This window comes from Equus przewalskii, chromosome 15, assembly GCF_037783145.1.
Source record: "Equus przewalskii isolate Varuska chromosome 15, EquPr2, whole genome shotgun sequence".
Taxonomy (NCBI): Eukaryota; Metazoa; Chordata; class Mammalia; order Perissodactyla; family Equidae; genus Equus; species Equus przewalskii.
In genome coordinates, this window is record NC_091845.1 from 36,666,899 (window position 1) to 36,684,149 (window position 17,251).

Sequence of the window (17,251 nt, forward strand, 5' to 3'; positions counted from 1 at the left end):
GAGGAGCACGCGGCCACCGTGGCGGGCGCGCAGGAGGAGGGCAGCGGAGTGGCCTACGGGGCCGAGGGCTGCGCGGGCGGCGCGCAGCGGGCATGGCGGGTGCAGGGCTGCGGGCGGCCGCTCGGCGCTGGCTGCCGTGCGGAGGCCAGGGCGGCCCGCGAGCTGCCTCGTCCTCGCCCTCCTGTCCTGGCTGCGGCCCCCCAGGCCCCGGTGCCCACTGCCCGGGCGCTCCGCGCTCCGCGCCCGCCCCAGCGCCCACCGGCGGCGCCGAGCTCAGCGCGCACCTGTGGGCTCGTTACCAGGACATGCGGAGGCTGGTGCACGGTGGGTGAGCCGGAGTGGGATGAGCCCCGGGGCGAGTATCCCGCGCGGTGGCAGAGGCGCGCCCGCCGACGGACAGACGGACGGAGCGCCAGGGCACCGCCCCCCAGGCTGTCCCGGGCGCCGCTCTTCGGGGGAAGCGCCCCGGGGCGGCTCGCCGAGGCTCCGGGGCCCGAAGCCTGGGCGGCTTTTCGCGAGAGGCTCTAGCGGGTCGTCCCGGGGCCTCTGGTGGGCGGGCGGGAGGTTTGCTCGCGGCTCCGTCTGCAGGAGCTCGGGGTTCCTGAAGCAGCCGCCGGAACTGGGGCCTCTGCCGTCTTTGCTCGTTTTTCCGCCGCGGCGGAAGCGGCCCCAACCCCTTGTTCTCTCAGGAGCCCTCAGTTGGGGCGGGAGTACCGGGGGCAAAGCCCGCCGGCGGCGCTGGCCGGAACGGGTTCCTAGGGACTGCCCGACCTCAGTGGACGTCGACTAGACTTTTCCGACACCTCTAGATTACGCCCTCGAGCTCCAGAGCGCTCTCAGCCCAGGAGAGGAAGGTGTTGGTTGGAGAAGCGAGACAAAGTCGCCCCAGTTCCTTGGAATCCAGAAGGGCCGCTACATGCTTGGCCAGGGCACTTAACCTCCTCTGTCCTCCTCTCCCGTAAAATGGGCTGATGAGGCCTGAGGCCTCCTCTCAGACAGGGCAAGCTGGAGTGTCCTGGTGAAGCCGGAGAGCTGAGGGTGCTCCATGTGTGTCCGCGGTCTCATGGGGCCCTGCCTCTGCAGCAGACAGATGCCCTTTGGGTCTTGGCCCTATCGCTGAGCAGCTGAGCGGTGCTCAGCCAGCCTCACCCTCTCGGACCCTCTGTCTTATGGCATAAAACACAATCCTGGGACCCCCTCACACACAGGGTGGTGTGTGATGACTCAGAAAGGACCACGCCCAAGAAGGGGCAGGGGAGCTTCCGCAGGAGCCCCCTGGTGTGACACCATCTTTCATTGTCTGATAGGACAGAGTCGCCCTGTCTGGAAGATTCCAACTGGCTGAATGGGGGCTTCCACTCCAGCTGTGTGGGGACCTGAGAGTGATGGGTGGATGGGACTATCTCTTGAGAAGCTAAAGGCAGAATAGTTAAGACCCCTGAGGAATGGTGGTTTTGGAGCCCTTGGGCCTCTGTCAGGAGCCCACCCTCAGTGGAAGGGGTAGGCCTGGGATGCTGTTCAAGGAGATGTCTTTGCTCTGGGCCTGGAGACCACCCTCTGCAGAGCAGCCTGAGAAGCCCGCCTGGAGGTGTGGGACATAGGGAGGTCTCTTGGGCTTTGTCACTCAGGTCTCACCCAGATTTTCAGATCTTCACAGAGACACCCCCCCCCCCCCAAGCTCCTCTTGATGTGGAAGGGGCAAGGTCATTTCCAAGATGCCATGGTGAGCACTAGGATAAACCAGCCTTGTACACCTGGGTCCTCACTCTCCCCTTCTGGTTGGGTTTTCTGGGGGAGATTCTGGGAGCCAAGGTGTGCATTGGGCTGATGCCTGTGGGCAGAACTTTGCCCCGAGGCCAGCCCCTCCCCGCCCCTGCTTCACTACGGTGACACTGGAAGGCTAGACCAAGGGGCTGAGTGATTAAGGCAGGCCTTAATCTCAACCTCATTGCCTACTGCAGGATAGTTTGGAACAAGTGACTTCACCTCCCTGAGCCCCAGTTCCTTTTTCTAGATAATGGAGGAATAAGTGTAGCTACCTCACAGGATTGAAGTGAGGATTGAACAACTTGAGGCTTTAAGGCACCCAGCAAGTGCACCTAGCAGCAGCTGGGGGGATGGCCCCACAATGAGTCTCATGGCTGCCATGGGAGGAGTTGCCCCTGGATCCTGGAACCTCAGGCAGGCGTGGGAACTGGGGACCAAGGAGGAGAAAGAAGGGTGGGGGCTGGACAGTGAGACCAGTGAACTCGGGAGGCCAGTGCAGGTGGGGGCACATCCTGCTCACCTGGCCCTGTGTACCACCACAGCCCTGTGGAAGGGAGTGGAACCTTGTGGCCCCCAGAGCTATGGTTTTCTCAGTGCAGAAATCAGGTTAGGAGGCCAAGCCCTGTGGGCTGCTTCCTCATCCTGCTTTGTTCCTGGGAGAATTGTCCATTCCTGGGAACATCCTCAAGGGCAGAGGCAAAAGCTTGGACTTGGCCGTAACTCTGTGCCAGTGAAGGGGCTGCACTGCCAAGCAGGCCCTACCCCTCCTGGGGAGGCTACTGGACATCGTATCAAGAATCACAGTTGGTGCCCAGGAACTCAGGACCATGGGGAGGGCAAGGCCCAGGGTCCTAGTGACACCAGATGAGGGGCATCTCAAAAGCAGCTCCCTAGAGAGCCAAAGTCGGCTGTGTCTCACATGCATCGCAGTGAGGAGTATTCTGTCCGCACCCACGAGTCTGTGAAGCAGCTGCTCTGTGCCATGCCTAGGTTGGCCTGGGGCTCACAGAAACCAGCCACACCTGTTCCCGCACCCACACCCTGCACTTGGCTCCAAAGGAAAGGGGGTAGGGGAGGAGCCCGTGTTCCAAAGGGGCCTCCGAGGCTAATACTAGGAGCGTGGGATCTCATCAGCAAGTGTCTGCCTCTGAGCACAGGCAGCTACCGGCCGTGCTGCATGGTCAAGGGCTTCTGCTTCGAGGTCAGAACTGGTTGTGGCTGAGACAGGAATTTGTGGAGGCTGGGACTGTTTGGGCCTTAGCCGCAGGCTAGAGGTCTCAGGAACAGGGCCAGCTGGAGCCCCTGCAGGGCAGTGCCCTGTACACCTAGTTCTGCCTGCTCCCCTCTCTCCCTGCAACCCCTGCGCCTTGAGTGAGGCAGGGAAATCCAGACCGGGGAGGTGGGCTCCAGAGGTGCATTGCCCATTTAATCCTACGTTTGCCATGAGTGCAGAGCAGGAATGCTGCACAGAGCATGTTGTATACGACCCTCTTAGTAATTCTATAGGTTGGTACAGTTTTTCTTCTGCCTTTAGAGATAAGGAAACAGGCCCAAAAGGTGAGGTGACCTCCCTGAGGTCACAGTCATAAGAGGGAGGGTTGTCAGGTCTCTTGACCTCAAAGCCCGTGTCCTTTCCCCATCCACCTCTCCCACTCTACAGATGAGGAAACCAAGGCAGGTGAGCCTGGGACCCCTCAGCCTCATCCGCCTCCCTGGGACCCCAGAGCCCACTCTGCACAGTGTCCCACTCGGCCTCTCAGGAGCAGCCAGGGGCTTGAGGTGGCTTCTTCTAGGGAGCAGTCTAGGTAACGACCCAGAACATGACATCGCAGGTCCCGCCGCTCATCCTGCCTGTTGTCCAGCCTGTCGTAATTAGCAATGTTCCCTGGCTAGAGGCAGCAAATGTCATTATACAGGCTGGCAGGCAGCTGAAATCCGATTAGAGGGGCTTTGCTCCACAGGCTGTGACAGGTGCTCAGAGCTGGGGGCCTGAGCAGCAGAGGGACTACCCAATACCACACCCCTCTCACTGCCGATAATGTTCATTCTAAGTCCCAACCCCCAGCTTCAGGCAAGGTAGAAAGGGTCGGGGCATAGCCATGTCTCCGATGGGGCTTATGAGAGCCTGGAGGAGGCCTGGGCTCTCTGCACCTGGTGGGCTGCCAGTGATGGTGTAACCCAGGACCCACAGGTAGAAGCTCCAGCTCTGAGCTTGGCCCATTGTCTGCTCTGCCTTACCCCAACCATGTGACCCTGGGCAAGTGACTTCTCTCTGAGCCTCAGTTTGACCATCTGCAGCATTGAGCTAAGAGCACCCATCCTGGGGTTTTTCGTGAGGCTCCCAGAGCTAGGCACCTTGAAAGTGCTCAGTAACCATTTGCTGTTGCCGTGAGGACGTCATTGTCCTCATCATACTTGGATCTCCTCCCCCTAGATCTCCTTCCCCCTGAGGTCTGTAGCCTCCTGAACCCAGCAGCCATCTACGCCAACAACGAGATCAGCCTGCGTGATGTCGAGGTCTATGGCTTCGACTATGACTACACACTGGCCCAGTATGCAGACGCACTGCACCCAGAGATCTTCAGTGCCGCCCGTGACATCCTGATTGAGCACTACAAGGTGAGGCTAGCCAGGCAGGGGGCCCAGGCCCTGGAGGCCTGCAGTGCCCAGCTTGGCCTGACCCCAGGCTGAGTTATGTGGCTCCCCTGGGCAGGTGGCTAAGTTGATCCCCTGAGGTCGCCACCCAGCCAGCAAGTCTGGCAGTGCCACTGGCTCAGGCCTGGCCTGCTTTCCCTCAACAGTACCCAGAGGGGATTCGGAAGTATGACTACAACCCCAGCTTTGCCATCCGTGGCCTCCACTACGACATTCAGAAGGTAAGTGGCTAGCCCACTGACTCTCCCTGGCCCCTCTGACTGGCTGTATATCGGGGCTACTTCCTTAGCCCCTCGTCTCCTATGGTGGTGGGGGGGGTCTCCTCATCTGTCTAACCCCTTGGCCTCCAAGCTGTAGCTGCTTCTTGGTATGCACATGATCCCCTTGGTTCCATCCAACTGGGGCTTCAGCATTGGGGCTGGAAGAGGCTGGCTCAGGGCCAATGGCAGACTCCTTCCTCACCACCCATCCCACTCCCCTGGTGCCCCCAGAGCCTTCTGATGAAGATTGACGCTTTCCATTATGTGCAGCTGGGGACGGCCTACAGGTCGGTACTGACTCTGCCCTGCCCCCTCCAGCTACTCCAGATCATACCCTCCTGCCTCCCCCCACCATTCCCCACCCTATGCTGGGGCCTGGGCTCAGGACCACTCCGGACTGATGACATTTGTGCACCACCCAGGGGCCTGCAGCCTGTGCCGGACGAGGAGGTGATTGACCTGTACGGGGGCACCCAGCACATCCCACTGTACCAGATGAGCGGCTTCTATGGCAAGGTACTTACTCCATCTGCCACTCCCAGGGCAGCCAGCTCAGTGATCTCACTGTGGGTGCTGCCTCCCTGGCAGGTGGTGTCCACCTCCCAGTGAGCCAGTCTTGACCCACAGGCTGCACCCCTCCACCAGTGATCCAAGGCAGACTTGGAGCCCCTGGTCTCCAGGACTGGGGGTGGGGTGGGGCTGGAGGGGTTGCTGAGGCAGTGGCCTCCTCCCCAGGGTCCCTCCATCAAGCAGTTCATGGACATCTTCTCACTGCCGGAGATGGCACTGCTGTCCTGCGTGGTGGACTACTTCCTGGGCCACAGCCTGGAGTTTGACCAAGCGCACCTCTACAAGGATGTGACGGTGAGGACACTGGGCCTGCCTTTCCAGTGGCAGGGAAGGTGAAGTCCAACCACAGCAGGGCAGGCCCTCCTGGACCCCACTGCACCCTCACCATCCCTCCACTGCCCCCAGGATGCCATTCGAGATGTGCACGTAAAAGGCCTCATGTACCAGTGGATCGAGCAGGACATGGGTAAGGTTGGACCGGAGCTGCTGCAGCCTGCCAGGACAGGGGGCAGTGCTGGCCCTCACAGACCCATCTCCCCCTGTTAGAGAAGTATATCCTGAGAGGGGATGAGACATTCGCCGTCCTGAGCCGCCTGGTGGCCCATGGGAAACAGCTGTTCCTCATCACCAACAGTCCTTTCAGCTTTGTGTGAGTCCCACCCTGCTGTGGGAAGAGGGAGCAGGACAGGGCTGGGCAGGAGGTAGGCAGGCTGGGAGCCTCCCTCAGACCACCTGCCGCCTGTCCCACCTCTGCCCCACCTCTGCCCAGGGACAAGGGGATGCGGCACATGGTGGGTCCCGACTGGCGCCAACTCTTTGACGTGGTCATCGTCCAGGCAGACAAGCCCAGCTTCTTTACCGACCGGCGCAAGTATGGGCTTGGCAGGGGTGATGGGGCCAGGGAGTGGGGACTGGCCTTTGATCACTGCCCGGTGTGCTTGGGGTGGGCACAGTCCCCTTGCTGCCTTGTGGCCCACATGAGCAGGTGGGCCTTTGCGGAGTGGGGAGGTGCCTGGCATGTGGCCCTGCCAGACTGGAAATCAAGCCCTTTACCCCGACCCTAGGCCTTTCAGAAAACTTGATGAGAAGGGCTCTCTCCAGTGGGACCGTATCACCAGCCTGGAAAAGGGCAAGATCTATCGGCAGGTGAGGGCCATCTGCCATCTAGGTGGGAGTAGCACCTGATTGGGGCCACAGGGCCTAACCAATTCCCAGGCTGTAGAGGGGGCAGTGGCATGGTCTCCTGGGCCCTGACCAGCCACCACACATCTGCTGTGGGTCTGTCCCCTCACACCATGGCCCTACGTCCAGGGGCCACCGAGAAATGGCTCTCAGGGCACACGCCTGAGCATTTTCGAGGGCTTGGCCTCTGGGTCAGGCTGCCTGTATTTGAATTCCAGCTCCACTACTCAATATCAGAGGGAGCCTGGCCGAGTCACTTGGCCTCTCTACACCTTGCTTTCCTCATCTGTAGAAGAGGTATAATACTCAAGTTGTGATGTAGAACCCTTAGATTGGCTGGGCATTTGCTGCGTGCCCGATAAATGGCACTGTTATTACTTGGGCTGAGCACTCTGCTGCAGCCAGACAAGCCTGGCTGGGACAAGTGCTGGACTGGTGGGGGTGACTCAGAGGCCTCTGGGGAGACCCCCTTTCCTGGCTGGCTAGAAAGATGAGAAGGGAGCTGGTGCTGGGCCAGGGGTGGGGGCGTTGAGCAGGAGGAGATTAAGGCATTTGGCTCTGGATGGAATGCGGAAATCCTGGCTGAGCTGAGCTTTTGGGAGTGGGGGTTCCAGAGGCTGGGGGAGGGAGGAAGCCAGCAGTTGGACCAGGAGTACAGCCACAGGGACAGGAAGCAGCCTTGGGGTGCCCAATGCTGAGGCCTGGCCTGCAGGCAGTCCTCCCAGCCTGCTGGCCCCCATCTCTCCATGGCCCCCTCAAGCATAGGCTCTTCCCCTGGCTCTGAGGGCAGTGCTCTCCTTTGTCTTGGCACTTTGGCTGAGCCTGAGCGGGGTGGGGAACATGTGACTTTTTCTTCCTTGGCAGCTTTTAGACTTTTCTTTATGCCTGATGTTCTGAAATTTCATTGTGTGTGTGTGTTGGATCCTACTTCATTCTCATCTTTCTCTGCTCGCTCTCCCTTCCTCTCTGTCTCCTGTTGCTGGAACCTCAGGTCCATCCTGCCTAACTCAGCACCTGCACCTCAAGATTCTTCCTCTTGGTTCAGGCACATCCTCAGCCCTCTGCCCACTCATACCTCCCTCTTCAGAGGGCTCTCCTGCTCCTCAGCCTCTTCACTTGAGCTTATTTCAACAATTAAGTCTTTCACAACTACCTGTTGCCCCAGGGCTTTCATATTCCTGGGCCTCTTACAAGCACAGACTGCCTCTAGTAACTCCTTTTTGCAGGATGTAAATTCTTCTCATTTCTGGGGTGTGGGCTTCTGCCCCAGCAGCTGCTGCACTTCCTGCCCCCCGTTTCTACTCCCCTGTGAGCTTCCTCTGTTGTCTTTGAGCCTGGCTGAGAGTTTTATTCTTTTCTCCAGCTTTGGAGCAGGAGGGGCAGACAGCCTCCCAGTGAGGTCTGCCAGTGGTCTGCTGGATCCCTCTGGGCTCAGGCTGGGAGGCCGGGAAGGACGTCAGGGCCACGGTTGCTGCTGCAATCTGCTTCCCACAAAGAGAAGACTCAGGGCCACAAGGAGGGGAGGCCCTGGAGGCACAGGGTACCATGCCAGGCCTACAGGAGACCTTCCTGCAGCAGGCAGACCCCCTTCCTGAGTGTGAGGGGGTGGTGGCGAGGGCCAGAGCCCAGAGGGGACAGCAAGGCCACAGGAAAGGGCAGCCCGGCATCCGGCTGGAGGGGCTTGTGGCCTTTGGGGATTTGGCAGGACTGGTGGAGAACAAGGAGTAGTTCTGGCAGCCCCGTGGGAGCCCCCTCGGCACACTGGGCTCAGCAGTGTCCCCCACTTCTCCCCAGGGAAACCTGTTTGACTTCTTGCGCCTGACGGAATGGCGTGGCCCCCGCGTGCTCTACTTCGGAGACCACCTGTACAGTGACCTGGCGGTGAGGGGGGAAAGCCTGGGCCACAGGAGGGAGGGAGCCCTCCTAGCTGGCTCTGAGCCCTGTTCTCCACTCCGCCCACCAGGATCTCATGCTGCGGCACGGCTGGCGCACAGGTGCCATCATCCCTGAGCTGGAGCGTGAGATCCGCATCATCAACACGGAGCAGTACATGCACTCACTAACGTGGCAGCAGGCTCTCACGGGGCTGCTGGAGCGCATGCAGGTGCGGAGGTGGCGGGGACCTCCCGGGGAGGAGCCAGGCTGCCACCTGGGCACACATACCCAGCGCACACCTTGTCCCCCCAGACCTACCAGGACGCCGAGTCGAGGCAGGTGCTGGCTGCCTGGATGAAGGAGCGGCAGGAGCTGAGGTGAGCGGGGTGGGGCCGGGGCAGGAGTCCCGGCCAGCCCCCTCCTGTCCCCCGCCTCGAGTGCCCCTTGTCTCCCTCCCCAGGTGCATTACCAAAGCCCTGTTCAACGCTCAGTTTGGGAGCATCTTCCGCACATTCCACAACCCCACCTACTTCTCACGGCGCCTCGTGCGCTTCTCCGACCTCTACATGGCCTCCCTCAGCTGCCTGCTCAACTACCGCGTGGACTTCACCTTCTACCCGCGGCGCACACCCCTGCAGCACGAGGCGCCTCTCTGGATGGACCAGCTTTGCACCGGCTGCATGAAGACACCCTTCCTCGGCGACATGGCCCACATCCGCTGAGGGCACCTTTATTGTCCGAATAGGCTCCAGCCCCTTTGCCCCGCCCACTTGGGGCCTCAGTCCAGACAAGCAATAAAAGTGGACTCCCTCCTGCTTGTGCCTCTGCTTCAGCCCAATCCGTGTCACTTGACTGCGAGGATCCTCTCAGTGTCAGGGAAGTCCTCCTCCAGGAGCGAGTCCTGGGGAGAGGACCGTTTGTGGCTGGGCCAAGACCAGGCCCTGGGCCCACTTCCCCATCCCCCTGCCTCCCATACTCACGTCAAAGGGCTCACAAAAGGCATCGTGGCTACCAAAAACCGGGTTGGGGACAGAGACCAGGGTCGGGCTGGTCCCTTCCTGCCATGGGGAGAAGTCATCATCAGCATCATCTTCCGCCTGAGAAGAGAGGTAAGTTGTAAGGGGCCTCGAGCAAGATCGGTGGACCTAGACCCCCACCAACCCCCAGCCCAACCCTACCTGGAAGGCAGAGAAGCCAAAGCCTGTGGCCTTCCCTCGGGCTCGGAGGTAAAGGGCTCCCGCCACCAGGCCCAGCAGTGCTCCAGTGGCTACCACAGCCCCTGCACCTACTGCCACAGATGGGGCCTCAGGTGCCACAACTGCGTGCTGAAACAAGGAGAGCATCAAGGACCTGGCCAGAGCCATCCTTGCAGCTCTGCCTGACCACCTCCCCCCAACCCACCACCAACTCACTGGCTGGGGGGGTGCCAGGAGGGGGCTGGCCAGAGCATGGATGATGCCATTAAAGGCCATGATGTCCCACACGATGACACGGCTAACCACAACTGCCCCTGGGGCCTGTAGGAAGACCAGAGTCAGGCTCAGTAGGTGAGTGAGGGCTGTGGCCAGCAGGTGAGGGGCAGCGGCCAGACTCACCACAGGGACCCAAGTACTGTTGTCAGGACCCACGTCACTGATGACAAGGCTGAGGCCTGAGTGGGCGGGGAGCATGGTACCCTGGCTGGCATTGGTGCTCAGGAAGGTGGTATTGGAGGCATGCAGCTCCAGGTCTGGGCCACTCAGCGTCTATAGGCAAAGCAAGGCCTGTTGGCTTGGGCCAGCCAGAGGGAGCAGAGTTGGCTCTGGTCTGCCCATGCCCCCTGCTAGTTACCATGTTGTCCACAAAGCCTTCATTGACAGGGACGAAGAGTGTCTTATAGGTGAGCTCATCATCCAAGAAGTCCAGGAAGTCAAGACCCCGCGGGGTGGCATTGGCATAGCCCAGCAGCATCTGGGAGGGTAGGGAGACAGCACTGTGGGCAGGCTCCCTTCCCAGGGATCCCAGCTACCCCTCACCCCCAGCCCTGAGGTTATACCCCAGCACACCCCGTAGAAGGTGGAGAAGTTGGCAGTGGTGGCCAGGACATCAAGCAGCTTCCCATTGCACACGCTGGTCCCATCACCCACAAAGCCATCACGGCATTGGCAGGCCACGTCTGTGGGAAAGGTAGGTCAGTGGGTTGGTGGATCGGTGGGAAGGGGCAGAGCCAAGGGGTGGGGTGTGGTGGGGTGGTTGCACCTTGCTCTCGATAGCAGTAGGCATCCCAGCGCTCTGACAGGTTCCCCCGGGTGCCCAGGCTGACCACGCCCACCTGACCATCACCACAGTCTGCCGCAGGGAAGACGACGGGGTGGGCAGCTGAGCCATTGGCCAGCCAGCCCACGAGGCACAGGTGGAAGCCCAGCTGTAGGGGCAGAAGGGGATGTTAAGACCCCAGGCCCAATCAAGGGACACCCATAGGCTTGGCCCAGACTCTTGGGCCTTACTCACCTGCTGGGCAGCAGAGAGCTGAGGCAGAGAAGCAAGGACAGCTCCCTGGGCCCCACATGCCGCCTCAGCCTCTGAGAAGTTCAGACCATAAGGGCCGCTGGTGGCCTGGAGGTGGAAGACACCAGCCCGTTTCTCTGCAGAAGGAGGGATGCAGGGTCAGCCAGCAGTCCCTGAGGTAAAGCAGGGGCACTGGAAACAGGCAGGGAAGCACACCCTGGAAGTGCAGGTCAGTGCACACGGCGTCCACGTGACAGGGTGGTGGCTGGCCCAGGCAGCGGTCCACAGGCGGCTCAGGCTCCTCCAGACACTGCAGCCCATCACCCACATAGCCAGCATGGCACACACAGCGCCGTGTGTTCTGCGGGGAGAGAGCAGGTGGGTGCCCTTCAGGGACTGGGGGAGATGCTCTGTGGCACCTCCCCAGCTAGCTGCTTGGCTCCCTGCCTGCTCACCGGGCCAGTGTTCAGGCAGTCTGCGTGTTCACTGCAGCCCCCGCGGTGGCCATCTGCACAGGGGTCACGGGCCCGGCAGCTCCAGCCATCACCCTCATAGTCGGGCAGGCAGGTGCAGGTGACAACTGTGCCAACCTGGCTGCAGTTGGCATGCTCACTGCAGCCGCCATGCCCATCCTGGCAGAGATCTGCCACTGGGAAAGGGAGGAAGGGGTTGGACCAAGTGACAAGAGGGGAGGAGGGCCTCCCACCTCACTTCCCCACCCACCTGCTCACCTGTGCACGTGCGGCCGTCCCCTTCATAGCCCAGGCTGCACTCACAGCTATTGCCCACACGGCACACGGCCTCGGGTGCACAGGGTGGGGCACACACGGGCTGCAGCTCTGTCCCCCGGGGCCCACAACACATATCTAGGTTAGTAGCCGCCCTCCTGGACGCCCCTCCGGCCTCCCTCCCACCCACCCTCACTGCCTCCACTTGGTGTGTGCAAGTGTACACAAGCATGCAGGGTGGGCACAGGCACATGGGCCACTCACCCAGCTGTACTTCACAGCGTGACCCAGTCCAGCCTTCATCACAGAAGCAGGAGCCAGAGCCCCCGAGGCCCTCGTCACAGTGGCCATGGGAGGTGCAGCGGCAGGCTGAGGAGAGGAACAGGCAGGAGGACGGAGTTGGCACAGGGGCTAAGGGAATCAGGGAGCAGAGCAGGGTGGGGCAGGACAGCCCACCTTGGCAGTGGGGCCCAAAGGCTCCTGGGGCGCAGAGTTCACATGCTGTGCCAGCAAACCCCGAACGGCACCTGCACTGCCCGCTGCCGCTCATGCCATCCATGCACACGCCATGGTCACTACAGGGGCTGCTGGCGCCACCAGGGCAAGCTAGAGGATGGAGTGGGAGAAGTGAGGTGGGGCCAGGGGACTACACACACACGTGCATCCCCAGCCTAGCCCCACTGTCCATCCTCCACCCAGTGGCAGCTGAGGCTCTTCCAGAAGCAGCAATCCACCCAAGTCCCTGTGCTGCTGAGAAGCCTCAGCCACCGTGCCCTGGAGAACACCCAGACCCCCAGCACCATCTACATACTCACTCTGCCTCTTAGAGAATTCCCTCCTGGTAAAATGCACTCACTCACCCCAGACCTGCCCCAGCCTCTGACCACCCCATCACCCTTTCTCAGGAACAATGGCCAGAGCTCTGCCCTTGGCTATCTTGGGGGCCAGAGGAGCCAGTCCTCAGCATCTGCAACCTCAGGACGCTCACCTCGGCACTCACTGCCGTAGTGGCCAGGGCAGCAGCTGGGCTTCCAGGTGGTGGTGACACAGTTGCGATGGCAGCCCCTGCCCAGGCCTTGGGGCGGGCCCCAGAGGCTGGGCTGGGGCCAAATGCCACGCAGTGCCAAGGAGTATAGAGGAGGGGACATCCAGAACTTGGAGTAGTAGCGCCAGCAGGCTTCAGGGCTGCCCTGGGCCAAGAGGGGTCAGGCTGCAGAAAACCTGACTTGGTGGGCCCCGGGCCCTGGCCAAACCCCCACCCAGCTCCCAGCCCCTTACCTGCTCCTGTGAGCCCTGAGGACAGGGCGGTTCCAGCCCGCAGATGCTGCAAATCTTCTGGAAGGAATGGAGGCCAGCACAGCAAGGTCAGGTAGATGGACAGGACAGGCGGGCCTGGGCCCCTGCCCATCCACTTCTGGCCTACAGCCCCCTCACCAGATGCAGTGGCCGAGTCTCAAAGCGGTCACAGCGGGCACCAAGGCCAGGTGGCTCCAGCAGCTGGTCAATGCCATAGGCCAGGCCACCCTCAAAGGGCAGGTGCCGCTGCACGATGCGGGCATCATCCTCACCTACCATGAGCTCACCCTGCAGGCAGAGGTTGTGGGGGACATGGGAGTCACAGGTGCACTGCAGCCCCCCTCTGCTGGGGCCCCTGCCTCCCTCATTCAAGCCTCCCCAGACTCACCGGCCGGGCACGGCTGCAGGAGAAGGAGATGGGGGTCCCGTGCATAGTGCGGAGTGGGCCCAAGTTGGGCAGGTCAGATGCCAAGGCCTGAGCAGATGGAGGCACGATTGGAGCTGGGCAGGCAGGCTGGGTGGCAGGCAGTGGGGACCAAGGTCTTGGGGTGCACCCACCTCGACGTTTCGGATCACATGGCCCCGAAGAATGGCTGCCAGCTTGTCCCGGTGGTCTTCATGGTACAGCCAGGCCTGTTGATCACGTGGCAGAGCCCGCAGGGCAGAGTCTGTGGGCCACAGCATTGTGAGGGGCCTATGGGACCCATCTTGAAGCAGGGGCAGGAGGCCAGCCACCTGGCAGGACAGAGCAGAGTGTGGCAGTCAGAGACCAGGGAGGGGCTCCAGGGACCCAGACAGCCTTCCCAGCAGCCACACTCCTCTGTAGCCATCCCAGGCAGATAGACATGGACATAAATGCAGGGATAAATTTGCACACACCTTGACCGCTGTCAGGTTTGTGGGCACACTTCAGCACACCTCAGTGCTCACATTGAGAGGCTCATGCACGCAGATGTGGCCTATGCACACAGACGAGCTCACTCACACAAGGGATAGGTTTGTACACGACTGGGTGAGCACAGACAGGGGAGCAGACACACAGTCGCACACACACAGTCACCAGCATACACACGCTAACACGTGCACATATGCCATTGTGATAGGCCCATACAGGGGAGCAGTACCGTCACAAGGCTGCTGAAGATCTTGTAACCGAAGCTCTCGGCAGCGGCGGTGACGTTTCTCTGGGGAAAGGCGCTTATGAGCAGTGAGTCAGGTGAGGACGGAGGATCCCAGCCGCCTGCCTTCCAGGCCCCAGGCCCATGTCCATGTCATACCCGCGGGATTGGGGCAGCGTCAGGCTCCCAGTGTAACGCGTCGGGCGGCAGTAGGACACGGTCGATGAAGTGCAGGATACCGTTCACCGCCTGCTGGTCGCTGCTCACCACGCGGGCGTAGTCGTTGATGTATATGCTGCCCTGGGGGCGGGGCAGGGGCATATGGGGGCGGGGCCTGGGGCTGAATGAAGCCGATTGGTGGGGTGCTCGGGAGCTGTGGGTGGGCCAGAGGCGGGGATGGAGCCTGGGTTGGGCGAGTCTTGGGGCGGAAGGTGGCTGGGGTCTCACCTCCCTCCCTGAGAGACAGCAGCCGCGCTGGACACGGACCCGGCCGGTGGGAGCCGTCATCGGCACAGGGCCAGGCTCAGAAGTCCTGAGCCCGGGGACATGCCTGTGGTAGTGGGCAGTCTGCGCCCAACTCATAGCTCTCTCATCAATGAGAGCCCTCCCTGGCCCAGGGGAGGTGAGAGAGTCTTAACGCACAGGCGTGCAGGAGCGGGGTTTGAAAGCAGCTGAGTCCTGGGTCTGCGGAGAGCCGTGCTGGGACCAGGCCGAGCCGGGGGCAGGGCCTGAGCTCACCTCCCTCTCGCTGAAGCGCAGCGGGTGTCCCGAGAGCGTGGTGACATAGCCCTCCTCTAGTAGCTCCTGGCTCCGCAGCTGCCGGCACCCGACCACGTGGTAGCGGAACACGAGCTGGCGCTGGGTGCGAATCCGGGCTAGCTCATCCTGGAGTGGGAGTCGTGAGGGTAGAGGGGGGCCCTGACTGCCGCCTCTCTCCACACAGTGCCCACCCCCTGGAATGTCCGTTCCTCCCCAGCGTTGCTCTGGGGGCTGCGTTACCTGTGACAGGTTGGTCATTAGATCTGCGTGCGGCACGAAGATTGTGAAAGGCCCGTTGCCCTTGAGCTCCTTGTATTCCTGGGAGGATGGGGGAGCAGCTTGAATGGAAGAGGGGCAACCTGGGACCATCTCCCAACTTGGGGCTTCCACGGACACTCCAGGAATGACTGGGACTCAGAGAGACCAGACCAGCCAATCCCTGACCAAATGAGAACACGTAGGCCCAGAGACAGGAGGGACCTGCAGATCAGAGAGGCGAAGGCTGCACCCAGGAAGTGGAGGCCAGCTGGTCACTCACCAGGAGATGGAGGCTGAAGAATGAGGCATGCCTGTCCCGAAGGAGCTCCTGGGGGGAGCAAGGATCCGTTCAGATTTTGAGTGGCCCCCATTGAGGCCCTGGTGCCTGTCCTAGCACCTGTGGCCCAAGGTCTGGCCAAGGCAGAGATGAGGAAAGGAAAGCCAAGGAGGTCTCAGCTGGGGTCAGGATTAGTTTCATGGATCACAGCTGAGTCAGGCCCAGGTAGAGTCAGAGGTCAGGCTCAGGGTCATGGTCAGGGCTAGGATCAGGATCAAATATGGGATCTTAACCAATATCACAGGTCAGGCCCATTGGGGCGTAGCCAAGGTTGGGTCAGGGGTCGGATGGGCATCATTACCAGGCCGACTCGGGCACGGCAGCTGAAGCCATCACCCACAGTGTGGGCTGCATCGCAGGTGCATGTCCTCTGGCCATCCCCTATGCTTTTGCACACGGCGTAGGGGCTGCAGCCTCCATTATTCTGAGGCAGGGACAGGAGAGAGAGGCATCAGAGGCTCCTAGGACTCCTCTGCCCCAACCAGCCCTGGGGAAGGGGCTGTGAAGTTCTCTGTCCAACCCCCAAAGCCCTGCTTCCTACTGGTCAGTCAGAACTGAGATTGCGGGGAGGGTGGCTCCCTCTTCAGAGGCCCTTAGGACCCTGCTGGGGGTGAGGAGGGCTGGTTCCTGCCTCAGTCCCCTCCTCCTCTGAAATGGGGTAGGGCTGGGGGCCTGACCTGGGAGCAGGGGTCCAGGAGCTCACAGGTCCGGATGCCATCCCCACTGTAACCCTCGCGGCAGCTGCAGGAGACCTGTCCCAAATCCTGATCAGTGGGGCTGCTGGCACCCATGAGCGGGCCAGTGCCCTGAAGAGAAGTACCCCCTCCCCGGGCCTTGTCTGAGGGGGCACCACCCTATGGTGGGGTGGCACAGCCCCAGGGTCAACCCTGTTGTGCTGACCTGCTGGGGGCCTGTGGGGATACATTCAGCATGCAGGTGGCAGCCTCCATGGTGGACGAGACAGCTGTTAACTTCTGAGAGAAGAGACGCCAGGATGAGAAGTGGCCCTACGTGGCTCCTGCATTCATCTGTCCATTCAAGTGCTCATCCCCCACCCTCTCAGCACCTCAGTCCCCATGTCCCTGCCTAGTCTGACTCAGGTCACTGAAGCCAGACCCCTAGCCCCACATACACTCAGGCTGGGGATCCCAGCCTCACCTTGGCACAGTTCCCCATCACCAGTGTAGCCGTCCTGACAGGTACATGTCCGCTGCCCAGGTGCCACCTTGGTGCAGTTGGCGTGAGGAGAGCAGCCCCCATGATCATGGGCACAAGGGTCCACCTCTAGGGGTAGATGATCCCAGAGAGTTGTGAGGAGCAGGCACAGGGACAGAGTGGGACAGGGGAGGAGGGCACATGAGAAAGTAAAAGGTCAGAGGGAGGAGTGAGACCTGAGATGGGACAGGGATAGAGACTGGACCTAGGGGGAGTGGAGAGAACGCTTCAGGGAAGGCCACCCCAAAATTTCAGGGGGGCCTGGGGCATCGGTATGGCTGGACCTGAGCAGTAGATGCCATTGCCCGAGTATCCCGCGGCACAGATGCAGGCTGGGGCTGTAGCTGAGTCCTGTACGCAGCTGGGATGGACAGCAACAGCTCAGCCTATGCTTGCTCAGACCCCAGTCCCCACACCCACTTGCCCACCTGCCCCAGGCTGAGCTCACTCACTTGGCATTGGGGTCGCACTTCTTCGGGCACTGAAGGCCAGTGATTTCTGGAAGGCAGGAGGACGGTTCTGGTCATTTGGACCCAGGAACCACCTCCTCAGGAGTCACCCGCCTTTCCCCCTTGGGGCCACTCACTCTGGTCACAGCGAAGGCCCTGCCAGCCCACGCTACAGACACAGCGTCCGTCCCCGCGCAGCCCCTCCTGGCACAGCCCATGGGCACAGTCACACACTGGGAGTGGGACAAGGGAGGACAGGTGTTACCCAGTGCTTTCGTCCTGCTCCTGCTGGGGT

General features: G+C 61.4%; 2 protein-coding genes across 6 annotated transcripts in view; one reads left to right on the forward strand and one right to left on the reverse strand.

Annotated features, from left to right (window-relative positions):
* Positions 1–9,124, forward strand: NT5DC2 (5'-nucleotidase domain containing 2). Its single transcript, XM_070575044.1, has 14 exons — positions 1–324; positions 4,202–4,386; positions 4,569–4,643; positions 4,914–4,969; positions 5,105–5,198; positions 5,418–5,546; positions 5,658–5,718; positions 5,799–5,901; positions 6,022–6,123; positions 6,317–6,398; positions 8,229–8,315; positions 8,398–8,538; positions 8,622–8,686; positions 8,770–9,124. Exons 1-14 carry the CDS (start codon positions 93–95, stop codon positions 9,029–9,031), a joined length of 1,674 nt encoding a protein of 557 aa, XP_070431145.1. The 5' UTR covers positions 1–92; the 3' UTR covers positions 9,032–9,124.
* Positions 9,006–17,251, reverse strand: part of STAB1 (stabilin 1) — a 27,352-nt gene continuing 19,106 nt past the window's right edge. For 2 of the 5 annotated variants that reach the window (XM_070575007.1, XM_070575008.1), the window contains 31 exons: positions 17,094–17,189; positions 16,960–17,005; positions 16,792–16,868; positions 16,451–16,576; positions 16,193–16,266; positions 15,970–16,044; positions 15,594–15,716; positions 15,236–15,283; positions 14,938–15,015; positions 14,677–14,823; positions 14,098–14,238; positions 13,945–14,004; positions 13,379–13,555; positions 13,209–13,295; positions 12,959–13,108; positions 12,803–12,859; positions 12,513–12,714; positions 11,981–12,130; positions 11,789–11,893; positions 11,528–11,635; positions 11,252–11,445; positions 11,013–11,157; positions 10,800–10,933; positions 10,548–10,713; positions 10,355–10,464; positions 10,140–10,259; positions 9,905–10,054; positions 9,722–9,826; positions 9,488–9,634; positions 9,290–9,406; positions 9,006–9,210 (listed from right to left, as the gene is read on the reverse strand). In XM_070575007.1, coding sequence (XP_070431108.1) covers positions 9,154–9,210; positions 9,290–9,406; positions 9,488–9,634; positions 9,722–9,826; positions 9,905–10,054; positions 10,140–10,259; positions 10,355–10,464; positions 10,548–10,713; positions 10,800–10,933; positions 11,013–11,157; positions 11,252–11,445; positions 11,528–11,635; positions 11,789–11,893; positions 11,981–12,130; positions 12,513–12,714; positions 12,803–12,859; positions 12,959–13,108; positions 13,209–13,295; positions 13,379–13,555; positions 13,945–14,004; positions 14,098–14,238; positions 14,677–14,823; positions 14,938–15,015; positions 15,236–15,283; positions 15,594–15,716; positions 15,970–16,044; positions 16,193–16,266; positions 16,451–16,576; positions 16,792–16,868; positions 16,960–17,005; positions 17,094–17,189 — 3,572 coding nt within the window. In that variant the 3' untranslated portion in view covers positions 9,006–9,153. The remainder of the gene's footprint in view (positions 9,211–9,289; positions 9,407–9,487; positions 9,635–9,721; positions 9,827–9,904; positions 10,055–10,139; positions 10,260–10,354; positions 10,465–10,547; positions 10,714–10,799; positions 10,934–11,012; positions 11,158–11,251; positions 11,446–11,527; positions 11,636–11,788; positions 11,894–11,980; positions 12,131–12,512; positions 12,715–12,802; positions 12,860–12,958; positions 13,109–13,208; positions 13,296–13,378; positions 13,556–13,944; positions 14,005–14,097; positions 14,239–14,676; positions 14,824–14,937; positions 15,016–15,235; positions 15,284–15,593; positions 15,717–15,969; positions 16,045–16,192; positions 16,267–16,450; positions 16,577–16,791; positions 16,869–16,959; positions 17,006–17,093; positions 17,190–17,251) is intronic. The other 3 variants (XM_070575009.1, XM_070575010.1, XM_070575011.1) reach the window with 3 other exon arrangements.

What these genes read in the sequence shown, in the direction of transcription:
- NT5DC2 (XM_070575044.1), top strand. Translation starts at nt 93, where the DNA reads ATGGCGGGTGCAGGGCTGCGGGCGGCCGCTCGGCGCTGGCTGCCGTGC. An exon ending in AGGGCAAGATCTATCGGCAG is followed by an intron (nt 6,399 to 8,228) that starts GTGAGGGCCATC and finishes ACTTCTCCCCAG; the next exon opens with GGAAACCTGTTTGACTTCTT. An exon ending in ACCTGTACAGTGACCTGGCG is followed by an intron (nt 8,316 to 8,397) that starts GTGAGGGGGGAA and finishes TCCGCCCACCAG; the next exon opens with GATCTCATGCTGCGGCACGG.